Source organism: Meles meles, chromosome 10 (assembly GCF_922984935.1).
Source record: "Meles meles chromosome 10, mMelMel3.1 paternal haplotype, whole genome shotgun sequence".
In the NCBI taxonomy this organism is placed as follows: Eukaryota; Metazoa; Chordata; class Mammalia; order Carnivora; family Mustelidae; genus Meles; species Meles meles.
Window position 1 is genome coordinate 89410716 of NC_060075.1, and position 24578 is coordinate 89435293.

The following is a 24578-nucleotide window of genomic DNA, read 5'->3' on the forward strand; positions in this document are numbered from 1 at the left end:
TCACAAGTAGGCAGAGAGGCAGGCAGAGAAAGAGGGGGGAAGCAGGCTCTCCGCTGAGCAGAGAGCCCGATGCGGGGCTCAATCCCAGGACCCTGAGATCATGACCTAAGCCGAAGGCAGAGGCTTTAACCCACTGAGCCACCCAGGTGCCCCAAGAGAGAAATTTTTAAATAGCATTTTTATTCTATGCCACTGGCTCACTTTTTATTTTTTAAGCAAGGATTCCAACAGTATATCAGCAGAGAGATTTATGATTAATTGGTCAAAAAACCCCATGTGTCTTTCGGACTTCAATATTTTGCTTCTAGTGAGAAGCAGATAGTTTATGATCATCACTTAGTAGAAAAGGTATGTTTTCTCAGATGAGAAGATTAGAAGCCACTTAGTCCACTCCCCTCTTTTGGAGCAGGACTAAAATAATCATTTCTTAAGAAACCAAACAAGAGTGGGGTGCCTGGGGGGCTCAGTCAGTTAAGCGTCTGCCTTCAGCTCAGGTCATGATCCCAGGGTCCTAGGATTGAGCCCCGCATCTATTAAGTAGGGAGCCCGATGTGGGGCTCTCTCTCTTCCCTCTGCAGCTGCTCCCCAACTTATGCTCGCTGTCAAATAAATAAATAATTTATCTTAAAAATCTTAAAAAATCTTAAAAAAATCTTAATCTTAAAAAAATCTTAAATCTTAAAAATCTTAAATCTTAAAAAATCTTAATTTTTAAATTAAATGTTAAAAAATCTTAAAAAATCTTAAATCTTAAAATCTTAAGATTTAATCTTAAAAATTTTTTAAAAATCTTTAAAAAATCTTTAAAAAATCTTAAATTTTTTTAAATCTTAAAAATCTTAATCTTAAAAATCTTAAATTTAATTTAATCTTAAATTAATCTTAAAAAATCTTTAAAATATCTTAAAAAATCTTAATCTTAAAATCTTAGAAAATCTTAAAAAAAATTTTAAAAATCTTAAATCTTAAAATCTTAATTTAAATTAAGCCCCGTGGAGCAGAGAGCCCCATGCGGGGCTTGATCCCAGGACCATGGGACCATGACCTGAGCTGAAGGCAGAGGCCTTAACCCACTGAGCCACCCAGGTGCCCCATTAGATAATTTTTGACATGTTATTCACCTGAGAAGTTATCACCACAATCAAGATGATGAACACAGCCATCACCCCAAGTTTCCTCATGCCCCCTTGGTAATCCTGCCCCTTCCAATGTCCCCACACACTCCCATCCCCAAGCAACCATGGACCTACTTCCCATAGATTAGTTTGCATTTTCTAAAACTTCTGAAAAATGGAATCATACATGGGCTCCTGGGTGGCTTGGTCAGTTAAGCACCTGATTCTTGATTTTAGTTCAGGTTGTGATCTCAGGCTCTTGAGCTTGAGCCCTGCATCAGGCTCTGCACTCAGTGCGGAATCTGCTGAGACTCTCTTCCTCTGCCTTCCCATCCTATTTTCTCATTCTCAAATTAATAGATAAATCTTTTTTAAAAATGGATTCATCAGTGTTCTTTTTAGGTCTGGTTGTACTCCCTCAGCATGATTATTTTGAGACTCATAATATTGTTGCATGTATCAATAGTTCATTCCTTGTTTGTTGCCAAGTGGAATTGCATTGCAGGGATGTATCCCAATTTGCACAACCATTCACTTGTAGGTGGATACTTGGGTTGTTTCCATTTCTCAGCTATTACAAAGAAAGCCGCTCTGAACATGTGTGCAAAAGACTTTGTATCTACATGTGCTTGGCTTTCATTTCTCTTTGGTAAATACGTAGGAGTAGGATCACTTTGAAGTAACTACAGAATTGTTTTCCGCAGTAGCTGTAGCCCTTTACAGTCTCTCCAGCAGGAGTATGAGAACTTCAATGCTCTGCATTCTCAGTAACATTTGGTATGGTCAGACTTTTAAGTTTAAATATTCAAATTTTAAACATTCTTACAGGTGACGTCCCTGTTTTCCAACTACATTTGCATTTAAGGACAGTTCGTCTTTGTCATCTTTAACCAAACAACACATTGCAACAGACTGAATGCAAAAGCAAATATGAAAAATCTATCTCCTATTAGACCAGACATCAAAGAGACTTGCCAAAATGTAAAACAGTGTCGTCCTTCTCACTTTTTTTTTGTCTTCGAGAATAGAGTTTTTTCTATAGAAATATAATATAAACGGGTTTACTATTCTTTTTGTAAATTAAGATAAATTTAATTTCCTCTGTCGGGTAGATGCTTTTTCCATGTGGCAGGGCTGTAAACTGTTCACAGTTGTCTGAAAGGTCAGTGGACCAGGAGAAGCTTAGAGTTTTAACTTTAATTTTACAAAGAACAACATGTTTGGAGTGCCTGGGTAGCTCTGTCCGTTAAGTGTCTGCCTTTGGCTCAGGTCATGATCTCGGGGTCCTGGGATCAAGCCCCGTGTCGGGCTCCCTGCACAGTGGGGATTCTGCCTCTCCCTGTCCTTCTACCCCTCCCCCCACTCCTGCTCTCACTCTCTCTCTCTCTCAAATAAATAAAATCTTAAAAAGAAAAACAAACACAAAAACAGAACAACATGTTTGAAGGTTTCAACAGGCAAGTTATAACTGACACCTTACTTCTTGTTCCTCTAGAACACTGATCATCTCCCCCAGCCCTGCAGGGGGGGATCCTGATTGTGGAAAAGAAGAAGTAGGAGAACCCAGCCCTGGGGACAGAGTCTCCCACAGACTCCCTCTGAACAGCAGTGCTGAGGTCTGACTCAGAGGCAGCCGTCCTCCCGGTGAAGAGCCGTCCTCTGCCTCTGAGGCCCAAGCTGATCACAAGGAACCAGTTCACTGCAGACCCAGGCTCGGACCACCTCCTGAAGCCCGTGTTCAGTGTCCACATCCCCGCCTCGAAGGCAGTGAGCGTCTTAAAGACCACTCGAAAGAAAGTAAAAAAAAAAAAAATGGAAACTTGTTTTGGAGAATTCAAGCACCAGGTAGGAAAACCCGAAATCAGTGAAAACAGGGAAGCTGCAAACAAAACAGGGAGATACCATGTTCCGCTGAACAGGCTTCAGGTGACGGTTGAGGAGGGTGAGCCAATGCCAACGCAGCAGATTCTTCAGGCCAGAGCCACAGGGCAGGTGGAAGGGGATCTCTGAAAACAGCCACTCTCTGGATGATGTGGGGACAGGCCCCGGTCAAGGCAGAGGAAACCGAGAGCCGGTGAAATCTGGATTCATGACCCTTGTCAGAAACCTCCATCAAGGATCGAATGGCCAAGCGCCAGGCAGCTGTGTCCGAACAGAGCAGTTGCGCCAACTCTACAAATGACTTGCAAGCTGCTGCTGGTGAAATCAAAACTCATAAATTGGAACAAAAGGAGAACGTGCCCCCAGATCCTGAGGTCTGCCTCGTCCATCAGGTTGGAGACAAGGTGTCTGCCACTGAGAAGAGCCTGGCAGTCCGTTCCACTGTTGTTGAGGATGACTCTGTAATTCCCCAGTCAAGAGTGAGGTCCAGCAGCCTGTCCATCCCAAACCACGAAGTCCCGATGCCAGAGCCTCCAGCCTCTCTGGGAGTTCTCCTCCCGAAGCAGTGAAGAAGTTTCAGGGACCTGCAGGAGAGACTCGTGCGCCAAGTCAGAAGACAGTCTACCCCATGGAGCGCGTCTGGCCCAACCGGCGGGGGGGGGGGGGGGGTCATGTTAGCGGCTTCTGTTGCTCCTACTGCAACAGCGGACCTAGTCTAGGAACATACGTGTCTTTACATGAGGGAATCGACCACGAGTCTCACTTTGACCAACTCTTTAAAGCTAAAGGCAACTATGATGAACAAGCATCATATGTGGGCAAGCAAAACCGAAAAGGAAGGGACTTTGGAGAGACCAGCCCAGCTTCCCAATGCAGCGGAGACCCCTCAGAGCCCAGGGCTGGAAGATGCCCACATTGTGAAGGTGGGTGTGCTGATAGCAAGTGTGGAAGCCAAGGCCTCGTCGCAGCCAGAGGAAGAAGACAAGCCCGCTGAAACCAAGAAGCTGGGGACCGCCTGACCGCCACCCCCCTCCCCTGGCCCCCAGAACCTGGTAGTTCAGGAAGGACCTTGGAGGAAGGGATCAAAGTCTCCAAGCCCAAATGGCCTCCTGAGGATGAAATCAGCAAGCCTAACGCTCCCGAGGACCTCGATCTGGATCTGAAGAAGCTAAGACGATCTTCTCCACTGAAAGAAAGAAGTCCCCTGCTCACTGCAGCAGCTCCATTTCAACGACTTCAGTCAAGGGCCCCCAGATCCCGTCCCCACCTGTAAGGAAAGGCTGGAGCATGTCAGAGCCGAGTGAGGAGTCTACAGGAGGAAGGACCGCAGAAAGGAAACAAGCGGAAAATGCCAATACCTCCGAAAAGAATGGTAGCATGGGAAAAACAACCTGGCAAACCCAGGAATCTGGAGGAGGGGAGACGGGGGGAGAAGGAAGGGAGATGGTGGTTTTGAGATGGGGAGTGAGAATCTTACAGAGAATGGTGCAAACTTGGATGGAGAGGATAGAGACCTCAAGCAGCAGTCTCCACGAGAACCCAAGCCTACAAACTGGTCCAGCTTTGCAGACAATACCTCCCCTAGAGAAGTCACTACCCAGAATCAGAAATCCCACGATATAGGATTCTGGCGGGGAGAAGTAGTCAAAGAGCTGTCTGGGGAGGAATAGATAAAGAGAACTCGGTGCTATGATGAGGACGAGGACGGGGAATGACAGACTGCAAATGGATGCAGCATTCAGTTTGGGTCCGTGTTAGGGAGCTCCTGCCTGTTCTCACAGTGATGCTCACACACAGATAAGAGCATAACCTGTAATGTACATGGGAGTAATTTTGGAAGAGTTCTTCCTTCAAAAAAAAAAAAAATGCCATACCGCAGCTTCAGTGAACCAATTCTAAGTGCTAGAGATAATATGAATTCAGTCCTCTATTTTAGCAATGCTGATATGCATAAGGGGCTTTCAGGTCTTCTCCTGAGGGGGGAACATGCCAGCTGATACAGTCCACACCCCACTGTACTCCCAAAAGGCAATACAAAAATACATGATTAGTAGCACACTGTTACACTAAAAATTCAATTATGGAATTAGGGAACATAGAGAAGGGGTTTAGGGACGTAAACATTATGACTGAATACATTGTATTTTATTTTTTAAAGATTTTATTTATTTATCTGACAGAGAGAGACACACAGCAAGAGAGAGAACACAAACAGGGGGAGTGGGAGAGCGAGAAGCAGACTCCCCACTGAGCAGGGAGTCTGATGCAGAGCTTGGTCTCTGGGATCATGACCTGAGTCGAAGGCAGATGCTTAACCGACTGAGCCACCCAGATGCCCCTCATGTACAAGTTTTTGTGCAGACATGTTTTTATTTCTGGGTGTATAGCTAGGAGTGAAATTGCTGGGTCCTATGGTAACTCACTGTTTAACTGTTTGAGGAACTGCCAAATTACTTTCCATAGCAGCTGCATCATTTTACATCCCACCCCCCAGCAATGTGTGAGGGTTCCAGTTTTCTCACCTCTGTGCCAACGCTTATAATTATTATTTTTTAATTCATTTTAAAAATTATAGATATCTGAGTGGGTGAAAAGCAGTACCCCATTGTGGTTTTATATTGTATTTCCTGATGGCTGATGATGTTGAACCTTGTTTCATGTGCATATTGGCCATTTATACTTCTTACTTGGACAAATGTCTGTTTAAACCTTTTGCCATCTTTTTAAGGATTTTATTTTTAAGGGGCACCTGGGTGGCTCGGTCAGTTAACCCTCTACCTTCAGCTCAAGTCATGATCTCAGGGTCCTGGGATCGAGTCCCATGTCAAGCTCCCTGTTTAGCTAGGAGTCTGCTTCTCCCGCTTCCTCTCCCACTGTTCATGCTCTCTCTTTCTCTGTCTCTCAAATAAATAAAATAAAACCTTAAAAATTTTTTTTTCATTTTTAAGTAATCTCTATACCCAACATGGAACTCGAGCTCACAACTCCAAGATCAAGAGTCACATGTTCCACCAACTGAGCCAGCCAGGGACCCCAATCTTTTACCCATTTTTCAATTGGATTGTTTTCTTTTCCTTGTTGAGTTGTAAGAGTTCTTTATATTCTAGGTACTAGGCCCTTATCAGATATAGGATTTATAAATATTTTATCCCATTCTATGAGCTGCCTTTTCACTTACTTGGTAGTATCTTATGATGCACAAAAGCTTTAAAATTGGGGGGTACCTAGGTGGCTCAGCTCGTTGAGTGTCTGACTCTTGATTTTGACTCAGGTCATGATCTCAGGGTCCTGGGATGGAGCCCCACGTCAGGCTCTGCACTCGGCGGGGAATCTGCTTGAGGCTTCTCTCTCTCCCCCTCTGGCTGCCCCCCCGCCACAATATGCTCTCTCTGAAATAGATAAATAAATCTTTTTAAAAAGTTTTAAAATTTGGATGGAGTCCATTTCATTAACTTTTTCTTTTGTTCTTGTGCTTTCAGCATCATATCTAAGAAACTGTTCCTTAATCCAAGGTAATGAAGTTCTACACCTATGCTATCTTCTAAGAATATTATAGCTTTAATTCTTACATTTATATCCTTAATACAGTTTGAATTAATTTCGGTACATGGTGTCATGCTTCTCCATATGAATATTATATAAAAAATTATTCTGGGGGTGCTTGGGTGGCTCAGTCAGTTAGGTATCTGAGTTTTGATCTCAGTTCAGGTCTTGATCTCAGGGTCATGAGTTCAAGCCCTATATGGGCTCCATGCTGGATGTGGAGCCTACTTCAAAAAAAATTACTCTAACACTTGTTAAAGATGATAAAAACTTTTCAACAGACAATTGCAGTGGGATTTTGTAATAGGAAGAGAGATTAGGTTCAACTACAAATATAATAAGGAAAAGTGGGGATTGATAGCCAAGGAGCAGGGTCGGAGGGGATGTCAGTGGGTGGAAAATAACTAAAGGAAACATCAGGGTAAGGGATGACTCTGCTTAAAGTGACTTGACAGGATTCTTGGTGAAGTCAGGTCAGCATGATCAGACACAACCTGGGGGGTGGTGGGAAAGGGGAATTTGAATACATATTGAGTGTGGGGTTCTTTTTAAACTGATTGAAAAGATTCTTGCTAACCTGGGTGATGCAGGCCCAAGAGTGAACACAGAAAGTCAAAGCCTAGAGGGATTAGAGGAGCCTGACCAGAGTTAGGTCAAGGTGGGAGTCTTTGCCAATATTCAGTTGTCTCAACACCATCTGTTGGAAGATTTTTCTTTCCTTATTAAATGAGCTTGGAACCTTGCCAAAATGAGCAGTTGATCATAGATGTTTGGTATGGATTTACTTCTGGACTCTCAATTCTGTTTCATTGATCTATACTCCATCCTTATGCAGATAACACACTGTTCATGTGCCATTTTACATTAGCTTTGTAGTAGGTTTTGAAATCTGAAATGGTAGTCCTCCAACTTCTCTTTTTTAAGACTGTTTGGCTATTTGGGGTCTCTTGCATTTCTTTATGAACTTTAGGAACACTATTCATTTTGCAAAATAATCAGTTGGAATTTTGATAGGAATTACACTGAATCTGTAGATTCACTTAAGGATTATTGCCAAAAGTTATTATTACAAATATTTTAATTACTTTTTTTAAAGATTTATTTATTTATTTGACAGATAGCGATCACAAGTAGGCAGAGAGGCAGGCAGAGAGAGAGGAAGGGAAGCAGGCTCCCTGCTGAGCAGAGAGCCCAATGTGGAGCTCGATCCCAGGACCCTGGGATCATGACCTGAGCCGAAGGCCGAGGCTTTAACCCACTAAGCCACCCAGGTGCCCCAATATTTTAATTATTTTTAAAAATTTTCATTTTATCTATAAAGGAAAGTCATTGGTCATATCATTTCTCCTCAAGTAAAGTTTCATAAAGGATCAGTATAACGATCCAACTATATTACAGAGCAGAAATAAAGAAATAGGTATTTCACTATGTACATGTCCAGACATGACCATATAGGAAGGCTGAATAAAATAATCAGATACTGGAAACATAATGTAGAATCACAGTGAATGTGACAGCTATAAACGCTGAGTAATATGGGAGTTGTATGGTGAGTCCAATATCTTGCATAGCATTGACACAGGCAATACGTTTTTCAGAAATGGTGAAATCTTTGGGTACCTGGCTGTCTCAGTCTTTGGGCATCTGCCTTTGGCTCAGGTCATGATCTCAGGGTCCTAGGATCAAACCCTGCATCAGGATCTCTTCTCTGCAGGGAGCCTCCTTTCCCCTCCCCCTTTGGCTGTCTCTCTGCTTACTTATGATTCTCTCAGTCAAATAAATAAATAAAATCTTTTTTAAAAAAAAAAGTAGCTTAGGTTTCAAATCTTGGTTACTATGTTCATTTTTCCAGGACCTTTATCAATATGTCACAACAAAGTATCCATTTTCTCAACATCTAAATTACATTTAGAAAAGCAGGTCAAGTTTCAAGTGAAACTGACATATTGTGTGGGTCAAGGAATTTTGGCTACAATGATTTGGCTCATTCTCTCAGAGGTCTCCAGCAGATCATTATCTCCAAAGACAGAATTTTCCGTTGGAGTTAGCAGAATCTCGAGAAATATTCAACAGAGCATTAATTTTTGAATGACCGAGTCATGAAAAATCTGTCACATAGATCTTAAATAATTTTTAAATACTGACATTACCCAAGCTTCAAACTTTCTGTAATGATTTTTCCTCCTTCTTTTATTCATTTTATTGTTACTATTGTTATTGTTTGTATTTTTATGTTACTTGGAATGCTTTTGGGAACAAAATAGGTGTTATATTATTTGAAAGCTGTTTTTAAAAATATAGTTATGCAAAAAAATAAAAAAAACAATAAAAATATAACCATGCAGGCAAAATAAAAAGAAAAGGTAGAAAGAACTGAAGTAGAACAGAAGGTAAAATATGAAAATGAAAGTCGCCCCTTCCTCATTTCCAGGTTCACGTACACAGACAACCACTCTTCATAGTTTCTGGTTTTCATTCTTTAGTTCATTATCCTTGTAACATGAAATAAAATCCTTCCCTGTTTGTATCCTGACTTTTGGCTGTATTTTCTCCTTCCTGGTATATAAGTGATTTATTACACTGACTCTTCTCATTTACTCCCAGCAGTTCCAGTTTGATCTTCTACTTCTACTGGCCATCTTTCTCTCTTTAGATATTATATGAAGTCATCTACTTCTTAAATTATAAATGTCACCCTGTATCTACGAAAATGAGTAAATTAGTGTATTTATTCTTTTAAGATCCTCCCAATTTTTTCTAGTTATATTATCCTACTTGTCAAGACAAATATTTATACACTGTTTATCCACTAAAATATAAAGCTGAATTTCCTCTTGGCTACAGCAAGCCACATGTTTTTGCCTCAGAGGCTTTGTATTTGCTCTTCATGGCTCACTCCCTCACTTAATTCAGATTTCGGCCACCTTCCCGAGGTGTCTCCCACTTGGAAGAGAGTAAGTCCATGTTGTGTTTGCTGAATGTTCCCAGTGCCAGGAACTGTTCCTGGCCAACAAGTGCTCAATAAACATGCATTTATTTATTTATTTATTTATGATTTTATTATTTATTTCAGAGAGAGAGAGAATAAGCAGGGGGGTGAGGCTGAGGGGGAAAGAGAGGGAGAAAGAGAGAAGACTCCCTGCTGAGCAGAAGCCCGGCGCAGGGCTGGATCCCAGGACCCAGGGATCGTGACCCGAGCCAAAGGCAGTCACTTAGCCCAAGGAGCCCCCTAGATGCCCCACAATAAACATTTATTGAATGAATAAATCCTAAAAGACCAAAGAAGGTATCATAAAAGCTGTGAATGTGTAAATATCATTACAGAACCAACTAGTATATTGGAACTAATAAAAAAAGGAAAATGTAACCCTATGCTGTTAACATTCTGGCACTCAAAGAAGAATCTTCCACATATTTCCTCTTTTATTTCTTACACGAACTGTGTGGCACTTTAGTTTCTAACTGCTACTCCCACATCATGTTTCATTGTTGGATGATGATGATGATGATGATGATCAGCAATCTCTACACCCAACCTGGGGCTTGAACTCACAACCCCGAGATCAAGAGTCGCATGCCCTACTGACTGAGCCAGCCAGACGCTCCTTCTGGATTTTTAAAATTTTGTTGGAGAATCTCTTTTAAAAATTTCCCATGCAGGGACTGTCTTTATGTTTGAAGGCATCTTCATTTGGCCTTCACATTTGATTGATGCCGTAGCTAAGTATAGAATTTTCGGCTAACACTTGTCTCCTCCATCTCTGAAGACATTGCTCCCATACCCTGCAGCATTTGGTGATGAGAAACCTGAAGTCGGTCTGATTTGGATACTCTGCAAGTGTCCCGGCTTTTCACCCCTGTCTTCGGAAGATTTTTGGTTCTGAAATCTCATCCGAATGTGTGGGCCTTTCCAATTAGTCCTGCTTGACAGCGAGTGGCATTTTACTTCGGCAAGAGGAGATCTTCTATGATTTATTTCTCCACGCGCAGGTCTCTGTTCTCCTTCTTTACAGCGACGTCGCCTCCATCTGCGGTCTGATTTCTGTTCTGAGAGGCTTCATCTACTCTGTCCTCCCGATTACGGGCCCTCGCACCAGCCCACTTGATCATCCATGACGGCTTTCAGGCAATCACTCCCTTTCCTTGCAGACTGTTGGACGGATCCAACAACGTCTGAGGATACTAGTTAGGGCCATTTGAAATCTCTTCTTTCTAGAGTTATTTATGTCTCCTGTGGGGCCCGTGATTCAGTTGGTTCATCTTGGTCCTTCCCGTCCATGCCGCTGCCGTGTTTCTTACCGTCTCGCTTGCTCAGACGTTCACTCAGACGTCGGTGCAAACACCTGCATGGGTTGTGGTGGGCAGGTTTCAGCAGTGATGTTCTCTGGCTCCCGTTGGCCTCTCCCTACTGGGAGAGTGAGTTGCTTCTGAGGAAGTGGCAGAGCCTGCCTTCCAGCGTGCCTCACCGACAAGATGTGTGGGTGAAGAGCCAGGCAGACTGGGGAACCCCACAATTGCCAAATTGAAAAGGGTTGTACTTTAGATGGAACAGGTCAAGTGTGTTTCCTCCTATGTGCTGCCTTTCCCTCCTCCCCACACGCACATCCGCAGTGGAGTTCTGAAGTCCACTCAGACACTGTTCTCCTTCGCCCTCCTCAGGCCACCTGCCCCCTTTCTTTAGAGAGCTGTTCACGGGCTTCAAGGGTAGCAGCACTTGGAACAGAGCCCAGCCCTTTACAAAGTGCCCAACAAATATTTGTTGAACAAATAAATGGTGGGAAAGAGAGGGGAGGTAACCCACTGTCCTTGTAATTCCAAGCATGCTTCTTTCATGACTTACTTTAAATATGGCTTCCCAGCCCAGCCCTGCTCTTTGTTTTCTCGACTTGGAGCTTGCCAAGTGCCAGGATTCCCTCATTACATACAGTTTGTTGGGCTAAGTCCAATTTCCTCTTCTTTTTCTCTTCCGATGTCTTCCAACCTGCTCATTCTCCTATAATTTCATAGTATATGAAAATCAGATGCGTGTGTTCAGTCTGCCATGTTAAACCAGAAACATATCTGAAAGTATAGGTACTAAAAATTTTTATTTTAGAATATCTGTTGAACTCTCACACAATGGAAAGTGGAAAAAAATGAGCTGAGTTTTTTTTTTTTTTTTATTTATTATATGTTGGTATTTTATTTGGAACTTAGGGAAAAAAATAATATGTTAATTGAGTACCTGCAGAAAAATCAGTGGGCTACAAGTTAGAGTTTTTGCCTATGTTTTTAATAGAATTCCATAGCCACCTACTTAATACATTTTTTTTTTTACATGTTTCACTATTTAAGTAATCTCTCTCTACACCCACATGGGGCTCAAACTCACAACCCCGAGATCAAGATTTGCACACTCCTCTGACTGGGCTACCCAGATGCCCCTTACTACATTTTTATTGGATAAAATGACTGATTATGAATAATAGATGGAATTTCAGGAAAAATACAGTTCTGTCAGTTGAATATAAACCTCATTTAAAGTTTCTTTTTCTTAAAAGATTTTATTTATTGTTTTTGATAGACAGCAAGAGAGGGAACACAAGTGGGAGTGGGAGAGGGAGAAGCAGGCTTCCCACTGAGCAGGGAGCGCAACTCGGAACTCGATCCTAGGACCCCGGGATCATGACCTGAGCCAAATGCAGATGCTCAACGACTGAGCCACCCAGGCGCCCATAAGCCTCACTTGAAATAAATTTAGCTTTTAAAGAAAAAAGCATAGAGTATTACATGGAAAAAAAGTTGCAGCATGGTATATACACCCTGATTAAAATGTGTGTGTATATACATATGTGTGTATGTCTATCGTTGTGTACAGACACATACAAATATGGATATATACACACATATAAACATAGAGAAGAAATTAGAAATAACAGCAAACTGTTAATAACAGTCATGTTAGGAGGTTTAGGATTAATACAATGGTGATTGAGAAGCGCTAGAATGACATTTATTCCAAGTGGGGGAACTATTTATTTTTAAATTAATTAATTAGAGACAGAAAGTGGGAGCAGGGGGAGAGGCAGAGGGAGGGAGAATTTTTTTTTTTTTTTAACATTTTTATTTACTTGAGAGAGAGAGGAGAGGGATAAGCAGACTCCATGTTGAACACAGAGCCCAACTTGGAGCTCAATCTCATGACCTGAGCCGAAATCAAAATTTGGAGGCTCAGAGGACTGAGCCACCTTGGAGCCCTGAGAGAATCTGAAGCAGGCTCCATGCCCAGCACAGAGCGAATGCAGGGCTTGATCTCCACCCTGAAATCATGACCTAAGACAACGTCAAGAGTCAGATGCTCAACTGATTGAGCCACTCAGATACCCCGAGAGAGACTATATATAATTATGTACATGTTTAATGTGAAAAAATACATACTGGGGACTTCCAGTTTCAGTTCTGATATATAAAGAGTTTGGAAGTTGTCACCCATGTCCTTATAAGGAAAAATCTGAACAAACTGAAAGTCAGTGACTTGAATGAGTTTTCTTGGAGCCATCAGAGAATTCAGGCTGCAGGGCAAGCTGTCACCTCAGAATCTGGAGACAGGAGAACACAGAGAATCACAGATGAGATCAGCTTACCTGGGACAGAAGCTCCTGAAGCCATAAACTGGAGACGACTAAAACAGTAACTGAAGAATTGCCAGGGGCTGGGTGTGGACTAGCCTGGGGCAGGAAACTCCTACTGGCTGTGGCCTTACAGAGGCCTCCACATTCTAGTAGATTTTACTTCTAGAAACTCCACTGGGTTCTCATTATGAAAAGCCAAGAAAAAATACTTGTTTCTGGCAGGGGGAGGAGAAAAGTAACCATTTCGATATATGCACCGAGTGTTCTCCATGACAAAGCCCTCTTCAGCAGGGTAAGTAGACCTTAACAGAGCTTTATCTGACTCTGGGGGAAGGAAATTACCCCCAATTCAGTCCCCTCTAGCCTTCCTGTCACACCTAAAGGGAAAAATGCTGAGAGACACTTGTGAAAGTCACACTCGGGGACACAGACCCCTTAAAAGACTGAGGTTTAGTATAGGATTTAGAATAAGATTATACACCTCACCATGCCAACAGGGCGACAAAATAACAGTGGACTATAGCTGAAAGAGCCGCAAAGGTACAGATTCTATTTAAGGAGGAGTTTCCAGGGAAGAGAAAACATGGACGTGAGAGGCCATGAAAGCCTCTGACACCTACAGCTACAGCAAACATGAGAAACAGTCCAACTCCTAGCCAGATTAACACTAAACCACACATTGGACACCTACTTATCTCCTATTACCCAATACATGATGTCGGGCTTTCAACAAAAATTTATAAGGCATACTAAGTTTCAAGGCAAGAAAAAGCCCTCTTCAGCAGGGTAAGCAGACCTTAACAGCTACTATCAGAGTGGATCAAAAAAACAAGACCCAATTGTATGTTGTCTAAAAGAAGTCCACTGTGAATATAAAGATTTAAGTTAAAAGTAAAGTGATGCCCTACAAACACTAATAAAAAGTAACCTGGAGTAGCTGTATTAATGTCAGATTTCAGAAGAAGGAAAATGATCAGAGATAAAGAGGAGCATTATGTAAAGATAAAGAAGTTAATTCAAGTAGACTTAACAGTCTTAAACACCTATGCACTTGGCAACAGTGCGTCAAAATATGTGAGGCAAAAACTGACAGAAATTCAAGGAGAGACAGGTAAACCCACTATTGTTTCAAGAGACTTGAACACTCCTCTTTCGGTAATGAATAGATCCAGAAGGCAGGAAATCAGTAAGGATCTAGTTGACCTGAACAGCACCATCAGTCAACTTGGTCTGCTCAACATCTAGAGACTATTTCATCTAACAACAGCAGAATACACATTCTTCTCAAGCTCGCGTGAATACTCACCAAGATAAACCGTATTCTGGGCCATAAACCATACATGAAGGAATTTTTAAAAAGACATATATACAAAGCAACATTCTCAGATCACATGAAATTATTTATTTATTTTTAAAAGATTTTATGTATCTGAGAAAGAGAACACAAGAGTGAGCGAGCGGGCAAGCATGAGCAGGGGTGAGGGGAGGGAGAAGCAGACCCTCTGCTGAGCAAGAAGCCTGATGCGGGGGCTCAGCCCCAGGAACCTGGGATCATGACCTGAGCCAAAGGCAGATGCTTAATGGACTGAGCCACCCAGGTGCCCCGGATCACATGAATTTAAACGAGAAACCAATTACAGAAAGCTTGTAAATCCCAAATATCTGGAGATTAACAAGACTCTTCAAATAACATACTAGTCAAAAAAGAGGCTGCAAGAAAAACTTAAAAATTATTTTGAACTAAATGAAAATGAAAATACAACTTATCAAAATTTGGGAATGCAGTAAAATCAGTGCTTAGCAGGGCACTTACAACATTAAATGCATGTTCTAGAAAAGAAGACCTAAAGTCAATGACCTAAGCTTCCCTCTTAGGCAACTAGAGAAAGAACAGCAATTTATGCCTAAAACAAGCAAAGCAAAAAAAAAAAAAAAAGAGCAGCAATCAGTGAATTGGAAACAAGAAAACAATCGAGAAAAAGCAATGAAATCAAAAGCTGTTTCTTTGAAAAGATAAAATACATTGTGAATTCTTAAACATTAGCTTTGGTGATTTCAACTACAAATACGAATCAGAAACTCATTTAGAAAGTAATATGAGGGGGCGCCTGGGTGGCTCAGTCATTAAGCGTCTGTCTTCGGCTCAGGTCATGATCCCAGGTCCTGGGATCGAGCCCCGCATCAGGCTCTCTGCCGGGTCGGAAGCCTACTTCTCCCTCTTCTCTCTGCTTGTGTTCTCTCTCTAGCTGTGTCTCTATCAAATAAATAAATAAAATCTTAAAAAAAAAAAAAAAAAGAAAGTAATATGAGGGGCGCCTGGGTGGTTCAGTGGGTTAAGCATGTCTTTGACTCAGGTCATGATCTCAGGGCCCTGGGGTGGAGCGTAGCATTGGACTCCCTGCTCAGTGGGGAGTCTACTTCTCCCTCTCCCTCTGCTCCTCCTCCCCTCCTGTTCACTCAGGTTCTCTCTTTCTAAATGAATAAATAAAATATCTTTTAAAAATGTAACATGAGGGGTGCCTGGGTGGCTCAGTGGGTTAAAGCCTCTGTCTTCAGGTCAAGTCATGATCCCAGGGTCCTGGAATTGAGCCTGGCATCAGGGTCTCTGCTCAGCAGGGAGCCTGCTTCCTCCTCTCTCTCTGCCTGCCTCTCTGCCCACTTGTGATCTCTCTGTCAAATAAATAAATAAAATCTTAAAAAAAAAAAAGTAACATGAGCTCTAAGAGAAAATCATCTGGATTTTTTCTTTAACACTTAGTCTTGCCCTTAATATTTTAGTGAACAGTAAATGGATAGTCTCCGTTTTATTATTTTTTCATTTTTTTAAAGGAAGCTCTGCACCCAGTGTGGGGCTTGAACTCACAACCCCAAATGCTCCTCCAAGTGAGCCAGCCAGGTACCCTCTCTGGTGGGTCAGTGTAGGCATGCCTTTTTTTTTTTTTTTAAGATTTATTTATTTGACAGAGATCACAAGTAGGCAGAGAGGCAGGCAGAGAGAGAGGGGGAAGCAGGCTCCCTGCTGAGCAGAGAGCCTGATGCGGGGCTTGATCCCAGGACCCTGGCTGGGATCATGACCTGAGCCAAAGGCAGAGGCTTTAACCTGCTGAGTCACCCAGGCGCCCCCACCCCCCCTTTTTTTTTTTAAGATTTTTGTAGTCATGCCTTTTTATTTAGTTTCTTAACTTGAGTATAGTTGACAACGTGACGTTAGTTTCAGGTCCACAAGAGTGATTTCAACTTCTCTTATGCTATGCTATGCTCACAAGTGTTAGCTACCTCTGTCACCATACAGGACTATTACAATATCAGTTATGGCTTTTTAATTATCTGTCTTCGCTGAACCTAAAATTAGGACATTACACATCTAAGAACAAATATACCCTTAATGTCTTAAGTGTTACAAAGTTCTTCAAAGTTCTGTGAAAAACAACTATCTCTGTTATCTCCACTATTCACTTAACGAAGCTTCCATTTTCTGATGTACTTTGCACAGTTATGTATTTATTCTGCTGGGTGTCCCTTTCCCACCACACTCGAGGACTGTTTCTCCTTTGCCATCAGTCAGTAGATGCACAGGAAGGAATAGTGGGCCAAATGACCTCAGGAGCTCCCTCAAGGCAAGGTCTACTTAAAGACGGAACTAGACGGTATCACGCTGAGCGAAATAAGTCAAGGGGAGAAAGACAATTATCATATGATCTCTCTGATATGAGGAATTTGAGAGGCAGGGCGGTGGGGCATAGGGGTTAGGGAGGGAATAAATGAAAGAGGGGATCCGAAGGGAGGCAAACCATAGGAGACTCTTAATCTAAGGAAGCAAACTGAGGGCTGCTGGGGGGTGGGTGGGGGGAGGAACAGGCTGGCTGGGTGATGGACACTGGGGAGGGTATGCACTATGGTGAGTGCTGTAACATGTGAAAGCTTGATGATTCACAGACCTGCACCCCCGGGGCAGATAATACATTATATGTCAATTAAAAAAAAAAAGATGGCAACACAGTTCGTTCCATACACCGGGAATGCAATAAACATTTGTGGAATGAATGCCACGTTTTTCCTACAAAAAAGCCAGAGATACCAATAAGCTGTCTGTATTTAAAGTAAACTTTAGTGGCGCCTGGGTGGCTCAGTGGGTTAATCCTCTGCCTTTGACTCAGGTCATGATCTCAGGATCCTGGGATCGAGCCCTGCATGGGCTCTCTGCTCAGCTGGCAGCCTGCTTTCTCCTCTCTCTCTGCCTGCCTGTCTGCCCATTTGTGATCTCTCTGTCAAATAAATAAATAAAATCTTTAAAGATTTTTTTTTTAAATTTATTTGACAGAGAGAGATCACAAGTAGACAGAGAGGCAGGCAGAGAGAGTGAGAGGGAAGCAGGCTCCCTGCTGAGCAGAGAGCCCGATGTGGGACTCGATCCCAGGACCCTGAGATCATGTCCTGAGCCCACGGCAGCGGCTTAAACCACTGAGCCACCCAGGCGCCCAATAAATAAAATCTTTTAAAAAAAAACCCAAATTTTAGGGATCTGCTTCTCCCCCTGACCCTGCCCACCCCCCTCGCCCCCCATCATGCTTTCCCCCTGGGTGGGGGTGGAATCTAAAAATAAGTAAAATGTATCTTGTGGGATTTGGGCAGAATAAGGGAACAGGATTAAAAGTACAAACTTCCAGGTATTAAATAAGTAAGACCTGGGGGTAGAATGTACAGCATAGGAAACATAGTTAATAATATGTAACTACTTTGTATTGTGACAGATGGTAGTTAGGTGTATCAAGGTGATCACTTTGTCATGTATATAAATGTTGAATCACTGTATTTTACACTTGAAACTAATACTGTATGTCAACTGCACTTCAATTAAAAAAATAGACTATATCTAATTTTAAAAGATTTTCACTGTTTAAAGATACTCACATTCTGACTTCCTCCTAATTAATGCAGAGACTCTGCCCTAAGAGGCCAAGATGGCCCAGCAACAAAGCTGTTAATGAAAAGAAAAACAAGTAAGACAAAAATCTCAGCCCCGCCACAGTTGTTTTACCACCCCCACACAACCTGAATTTCTGGTTTATGCTAACCAGTCACATAATCCTCATTCTCATGCCCTGAAACCTCAATTTATATTCCATAGATTTGGAATTTATAATCTAGATAGAGGTTGCACTGAGGATTAGCTTCTGCAATATTTAAAGAGAGAAAATTCCAGAGTGTGATTGGGACTGCTTAAGGAAAACTTCAAGCATTCTGAAATATTTCAAAATCTATTAATGATATTTATGTGCTCCCATAGCAAAAATACTTACTCCAATCCCCATAAAACTTAAATAATCTATTAAGCATTTCAAAATCATACTGAATTAACTTTACTCCCATATTCCCAATTTTACATATTAAAGTCTAACACTTAAGTCAAATTTGCCATCATACTGATGACATGCAATAAAGGAAGGATCTTTCTAGAACTTTGCTATCCAGTATTGTAGTCGTTGGTCACATGTGGCTATTGAGCACAGGAGATGTGGCTGGTCCTAGTTGAGATCTGTTTTAAGTATGAAATACACACTGGATGTTAAAGACTCAGTACAAAAAGGAGAATGTATTTAGCTTTATCTTTTTTTTTTTTTTTTAAGATTTTTATTTTTAAGTACTCTCTATACCCAAATCTGGGGCTAGCACTCACAACCCCGAGATCAAGAGTCACATGCTCCACTGACTGAGCCAGCGAAGTGCCCCTGTTTTTAGCTTTTAATATTAATTACATGTTGAAGTGATATTGAGATATATTGGTTTAAGTAAAATACACAGTTAATCTCACTTGTCTCTTTTTATTTTAAATTATTATTATTATTTTTTAAGATTTTTATTTTTTTTATTTTTTTATTTGACAGAGAGAGAGAGATCAGAAGTAGGCGGAGAGGCAGGCAGAGAGAGAGGAGGAAGCAGGCTCCCCGCGGAGCAGAGAGCCTGATGCGGGGCTCGATCCCAGGACCCTGAGATCATGACCTGAGCTGAAGGCAGCGGCTTAATCCACTGAGTCACCCAGGCGCCCCAAATTATTATTTTTTTTTAAGTAATCCTCATACCCAATGTAGGGCATGAACCCAAGACCCTGAGATCGAGAGTCACAGGCTCTTTCAGCTAAGCTAGCCAGGTGCCCCTTTTTACTTTTTTAACGGAAGTACAGATGACACACAGTGTTACATTAGTTTCCAGCATACGACATAGTATTCTGACAATTCTATAGCTTATGCTGTGCTCATCAGTGTAGCTCCCATCTGTTACCATACAACGCTATCACAGTACCATTGACTACACTCCCTAGACTGTGCCTTTTATTCCCACAACTTATTCCTTATCTCCCATACCCCTCCTCCCATTGTCTATCCACTACCCTTCCCTCCCCCCCCTCCCCCGCAACTATCAGTTTATTCTCTGAATGTATGGGTCTGTTTCTGCTTTTAGTTTCTGTTTTTTTTAGATTCCACACATAAGTGAAATCATACGGTATTTGTCTTTCTCCGTCTGATTTATTTCCCTTAGCATTATACCCTCTAAATACCCATGTCGCTCTAAATGGAAAGATCTTTTTTATAGCAGAGCAATAGTCCATTGTGTCTTTATCCCTTCATCTATCAATGGATCTTTTTACTATCGTAATACAGCTACTACAAAATTTTGAATTACATATGAACGAATATTATATTTCTCTTGGACGGCATTGTTCTAAAGGAACATTCGGAGCTCCTGACGTGATAGGAGGTATACATTAGAAGATAAGGGCCTTGAATAACATCTCCCATTACAGGTCCCTTTGCATCTCTTTTACATACTGGTCACTTTCCCAGAGTCTTCAGCACAGGTGGAGAAGCTGCCACACAAAGTGATCCCTGTACTCATGCTAGACCTACAAACCATATGCACTCTAGCCATCCTTGCTTTTCATAGTTGCTGCTTTCATTAGAAGCCACAGTGCGCGCCACCCAGGGAACATTTTTTTTAAAAGATTTTGAGTGAGAGTGCTAGAGGGATCACAGAGGGAAAGGGCGCAGACTCCCTACTGAGCAGGGAGCCTGATGCGGGGCTCGATCCCAGGACCCTGGGATCATGACCTGAGCTGAAGGCAGAAGCTTAACTGAGCCACCCAGGTGTCCCAAGAAGGAACATTTTTATTTATAGCAGTTACGACTTTTGAGGGGATGATTTTCCCAAGACAGGGTTGACTAAATCTTTGGACGAGGTATCCTGATCAAAGCAAGGGCAGAGAGAAGGAAAACAGGACCATAGGTGGTCCCGGAGAAGACCAGAAAATGGAAGCAAATTTAAGGAATACTCTTCAGGTGATCTATTTCAAGAGGGACTCCTAAATCATCAATATGAGCCCTGGATCTAATTGCAATGTCATCCTACTTGCACATGTTGAACATGTACAATGTGCCCTTAGTCATTAGGACCACTGGGTGTCACACCAGATCGACAAGCTCCTGTGTAGCTCAGGTGACTGGTGCATGACATCTAGAGTGGTGCCATTCCGGACGGCCACTGCCACCCATACACGGCAATGGAGCAGTGGGACTGTGGGTCGCGGAAAAGCTCCATCGTAGATTTTATTTAACTTAAAAAAACTTGGTGGGGGGAGCACCTGGGTGGCTCAGTCAGTTAAGCTGCTGCCTTCAGCTCAGGTCATGATCCCAGGGTCCTGGGATTGAGACCCGCAACAGGCTCCATGCTCGGCGGGGCATCTGCTTCTCCCTCCCCCTTCGCCTGCTGCTCCCCCTGCTTGTGCTCTTGGTCTCGCTATCTCTCTGTTGAATAAATAATAACACCTTAAGATTTTTTTTAGCTAAATTAAATTAACCACCTGTGGCTGGTGGCTGCTGCACTGGCCACTGCAGGTCTGGAGCCTTGCTTCCCCAAGTGCGGTGTGCAGACTCGCAGCACAGGACCCTCAGGGAGTTTGTTAGAAATGCAAAGTATTTCCGGCTCCACTCGCAGCTCTGAAGTACACCCACAGTGTACAAGACTGCCAGGGGGTTCCCACGCACATTCAAGTTTGGAAAGCCCTGACTTAGAGTAGGGGGTCTTATTTAAAATTGTGTAAAAGTTAGCATATTTATGTATGTGTAGGGGTGTGTGGGTGTGTCTATACACACTTGCTCTCTTTCCTTCCCCGTAAGGCAACATCCATACTTTTCCCTTCAATTTTTCAATTCATGATCCAGAACTGAGATGCTTTAGCCTACACGAGTAGGGCCCTATAAATCAGGAAGGCAGATTTCCCTGATCAGACAGAACCGTGCAGTGACCCTCGGCTCTGCAGGCACACCCTTCAGCTTGCGGAGGGCAGAGCCTGGCCCCTCACAGCTCGGAGCTCGTCTGCTGTGCTGTTACGTCCTCGCGGGCGGCAGCGACACGGCACTGTTTCTGCCTCCTAATACCCAACACACACACGTCAGTACAGACTAGAAGTAACACACACACACACACACACACACACACAGATCTTTATTTTGTTAGTGCAAGATTGGCCACAAAAAGCATTCTGGTATAAATGGCAGCTTGTGCTCGTTTGTCCTGTGTGGCACAGCTGGTCAAGTTTTAAGCACATGTGCTAATTTTTTGGGGGGACTCAAGTCGGAAGTATTCTTTTGTTAGTGTAATTAGAGGCTGTCTGGTTACTCTCTGCAACACGAAACCATGAACAGAAACAGGTGATAATATGCGTGTGATTATTTAGCTTCTTAGTTTAACTGTGCTGAGTTTATATCATAAAAAATAAGGGTCTTTTATTATTTCTTTTAGGCAAAAACTGAGAACCCAAGGTATATGTACATGGAGGCCGAGGCTCATGGAAATGTCTCCCCTTTGTTAACAGCAACAAAATGTCCTGACGTCGATGCTAAGGCAATGATTTATCCCAAGCCGGCAAGTCCTGGGGTTAGATGGGCGGTCCCTGAGTCTCAAGGCAGCGCTAAGACCCAGCCTGGAATCCTCTCTTTCCCAGTGGTGTTTACCAGGAGACAAGCACAAGCTGGCAGGGGGCTAATGCAGCAGGCAAACGAACTCATGCCACAGGGCTGTAAGTATTCCCCGGATGAAGACCACATTTCTAAGTTTAGCCTTTTCCCCCCAGTAACGTCAATTTATAAACGCAGAGCTACCGGACGCACCTGCATTAGGCAGTTAGGTCCCCTGTGTGAGCCCTTTTCCACTCCTCAGTCTGACGAAGGAAAGTAACTTGCCAGCGCTGGAAAGCACCAACAGTCCAATATACATTTAACAAATTGGGCTTTTGTAGGCCAGAAGATTCTGTAGAAACTAGCCAGCTGAGAGGGTTCTTTCCCATGAGATCTCGAATCCTTGTTCACCTGTGCATGTGATGGATGCCACTAATACACGAGGGCTGAAACCCAGTTCTCAGTCTTCCACTGCCAGACACGGGACACTCGTCTCCCACACCGCCATGGGGGGATGTTCCTGGTAGGGAAGCTCTTCTCCGTTCCTCTCTCCAGAAAGTGCGCTGGGAAGCAAGTGAGGGGTGCTATGGGAAGAATAACCCTGAATCCAGTCCAACCGGTTCAACCGCCGTAGAGCCTGACACGCAACTAGGGTATCCTCGTGACATCTCACACCCGCGCACCTCTCTGTGTCGATGCCATCTCTGAGGACCCCTCATTCACTTCGTTCCTTGCCCTCAGTCTTGGGCCAAGGTTCTCATTCGTGCTCGGTTTTAGAGAATTTATTTAACATATAACTAGTAGAAAGGAGTTTTAAAAAATATTTATTATATTTTTTTCTAGAAATGGTAGAAAGTAAAAATTGGTGCACTGACGTCACACACCCTTGGCAAGGCCCGTGTAGCCTCTCATGCCAGAGACAAGTTTCACACAATGCCAGAAACGCAAACACCTATGCGGCAGGTGACAGAGGCCGATGCTGCTGATTGGAGGAGCCCTTGTGAAGGTTTAAAGTTTTCCTCTCTGCTGTCACTTATTTTGGGGCAAATAACCAGTCCAGTGAAAGGAGTTCTGAACATAAAAGGCACCTAGAGTAAAAATCAGACCTTGACTAATAAAAATAGCCGCATGTGTTTACCTTGAGGAAAAAAAAGACCTAACAACCCAACCTTCCGCAAGGTGATGAGAAAATAAACGCAAAGCTATAGCAACTGAAAGCTCTCTCAGCACTTGCCTCAACCTGGTGCAGGAGTGCGGTGATGATGCAGTCACGTGTGCGTCTATAGACCTGGCGATGTTTTATCATCATTTCAATAAGCACGAGCACTGTACTTGTAGTAATAGCTGGAGGGGGACTCTACTGATTCACAGTCAAGATTTGTTGCCTTTTCTCTTAAAATGCATCACTGAGTACTCCATTCATGGATATGTTAAAAGTTCATGTTGTCCATTAAGAATGTAGCAAAAACCTAAAACTGCAACTTTAAACCAAAGTCCTTTTTAAATTATTATAAAGCCAGGAAAGCTGACATTTTACTGATTTAAGCACCTGAAATATATTCTGATCAATTTAAATCCTCTGAGCTAGAATTAGGATCCTCAGGATTTGTATATGTGTACAAATACTGCAAATGAAGCTAATAAAAACCTGAAAAAATACAAATAATCTTTAACTACAAAGATCTAAAGTAATCCTATGGGTCTGTACTAAGAGAAAAAGGAACAGGGAGCCGGTGAACACTCGTGTGCATCTTCTAAATCCGGGGGAAAGGACTCAGCGGAGCCAGGTGGTGTTCAGCTGGGTCTGGTTCTTGATGCTGGTGTCCATTTTTAGCACTTCGCGAATGGCCATGGTAGCGTAGGTAGAGGGAGGGAGAGAAAAATCCATCTTCAGAGCTCTGTATTTGCCTTCTGCCAGGCAAGAGAGAAGAGAACGGTCAGAAAAGGCAGGCAGCAGCAGACAGACTGGGGAGAGTCCTAGCGTCTGTACAGAAAGAAAACCACTGCACTCCTTTCCTCAGGCACTACTTCCCGTGGGGCCTCAGAGAATGAAACGTTCAAGTGAGATCTGGGAGTATGGGATCCAGCTGAATCCCTATGATGATTCTATCTGGAACCTTCATAAAAAGGGCAGGCGACACAAAAGCAATAGGGTGGAAACAGACAAAGGAATGATGGCAAAACTTTGACGTTGACAAGGCAAATTTCATGTGTTAGACTCTGTTCCTGGACTTTCACTCACCTGTGTTAACTTGGGGGGACATTGGGGGGGCGGTGGAGGAAATATTCCATCGCCTAACACCACAAACTTCTGTAACGTTCCTTCATTCTCGGCAAAATCTACCGTTTTAATTATTAAGCTATAACCACGAAACTAAGATGACAAAACACAAAATAGAAGTCACTGAGCTGGTGGAAGGTGGTGGTGATTGTGAGTTTTTTTTTCCTTTCTTTTCAAAGGCTTTATTCATTTTTGA

At 42.7% G+C, this 24578-nt stretch overlaps 1 protein-coding gene and 1 pseudogene across 2 annotated transcripts in view; one reads left to right on the top strand and one right to left on the bottom strand.

The window, feature by feature from the left end:
- The first annotated feature begins 2912 nt into the window (after positions 1 to 2912).
- Positions 2913 to 4711, top strand: LOC123952113 (annotated as a pseudogene).
- A 16974-nt stretch (positions 4712 to 21685) lies between these two features.
- The window catches only part of PUS7 (pseudouridine synthase 7), a 60176-nt gene continuing 57283 nt past the window's right edge, over positions 21686 to 24578 (bottom strand). For both annotated transcript variants that reach the window (XM_046021554.1, XM_046021553.1), the window contains one exon: positions 21686 to 24012. In XM_046021554.1, the coding sequence (XP_045877510.1) occupies positions 23876 to 24012 (137 nt within the window). In that variant the 3' untranslated portion in view covers positions 21686 to 23875. The remainder of the gene's footprint in view (positions 24013 to 24578) is intronic.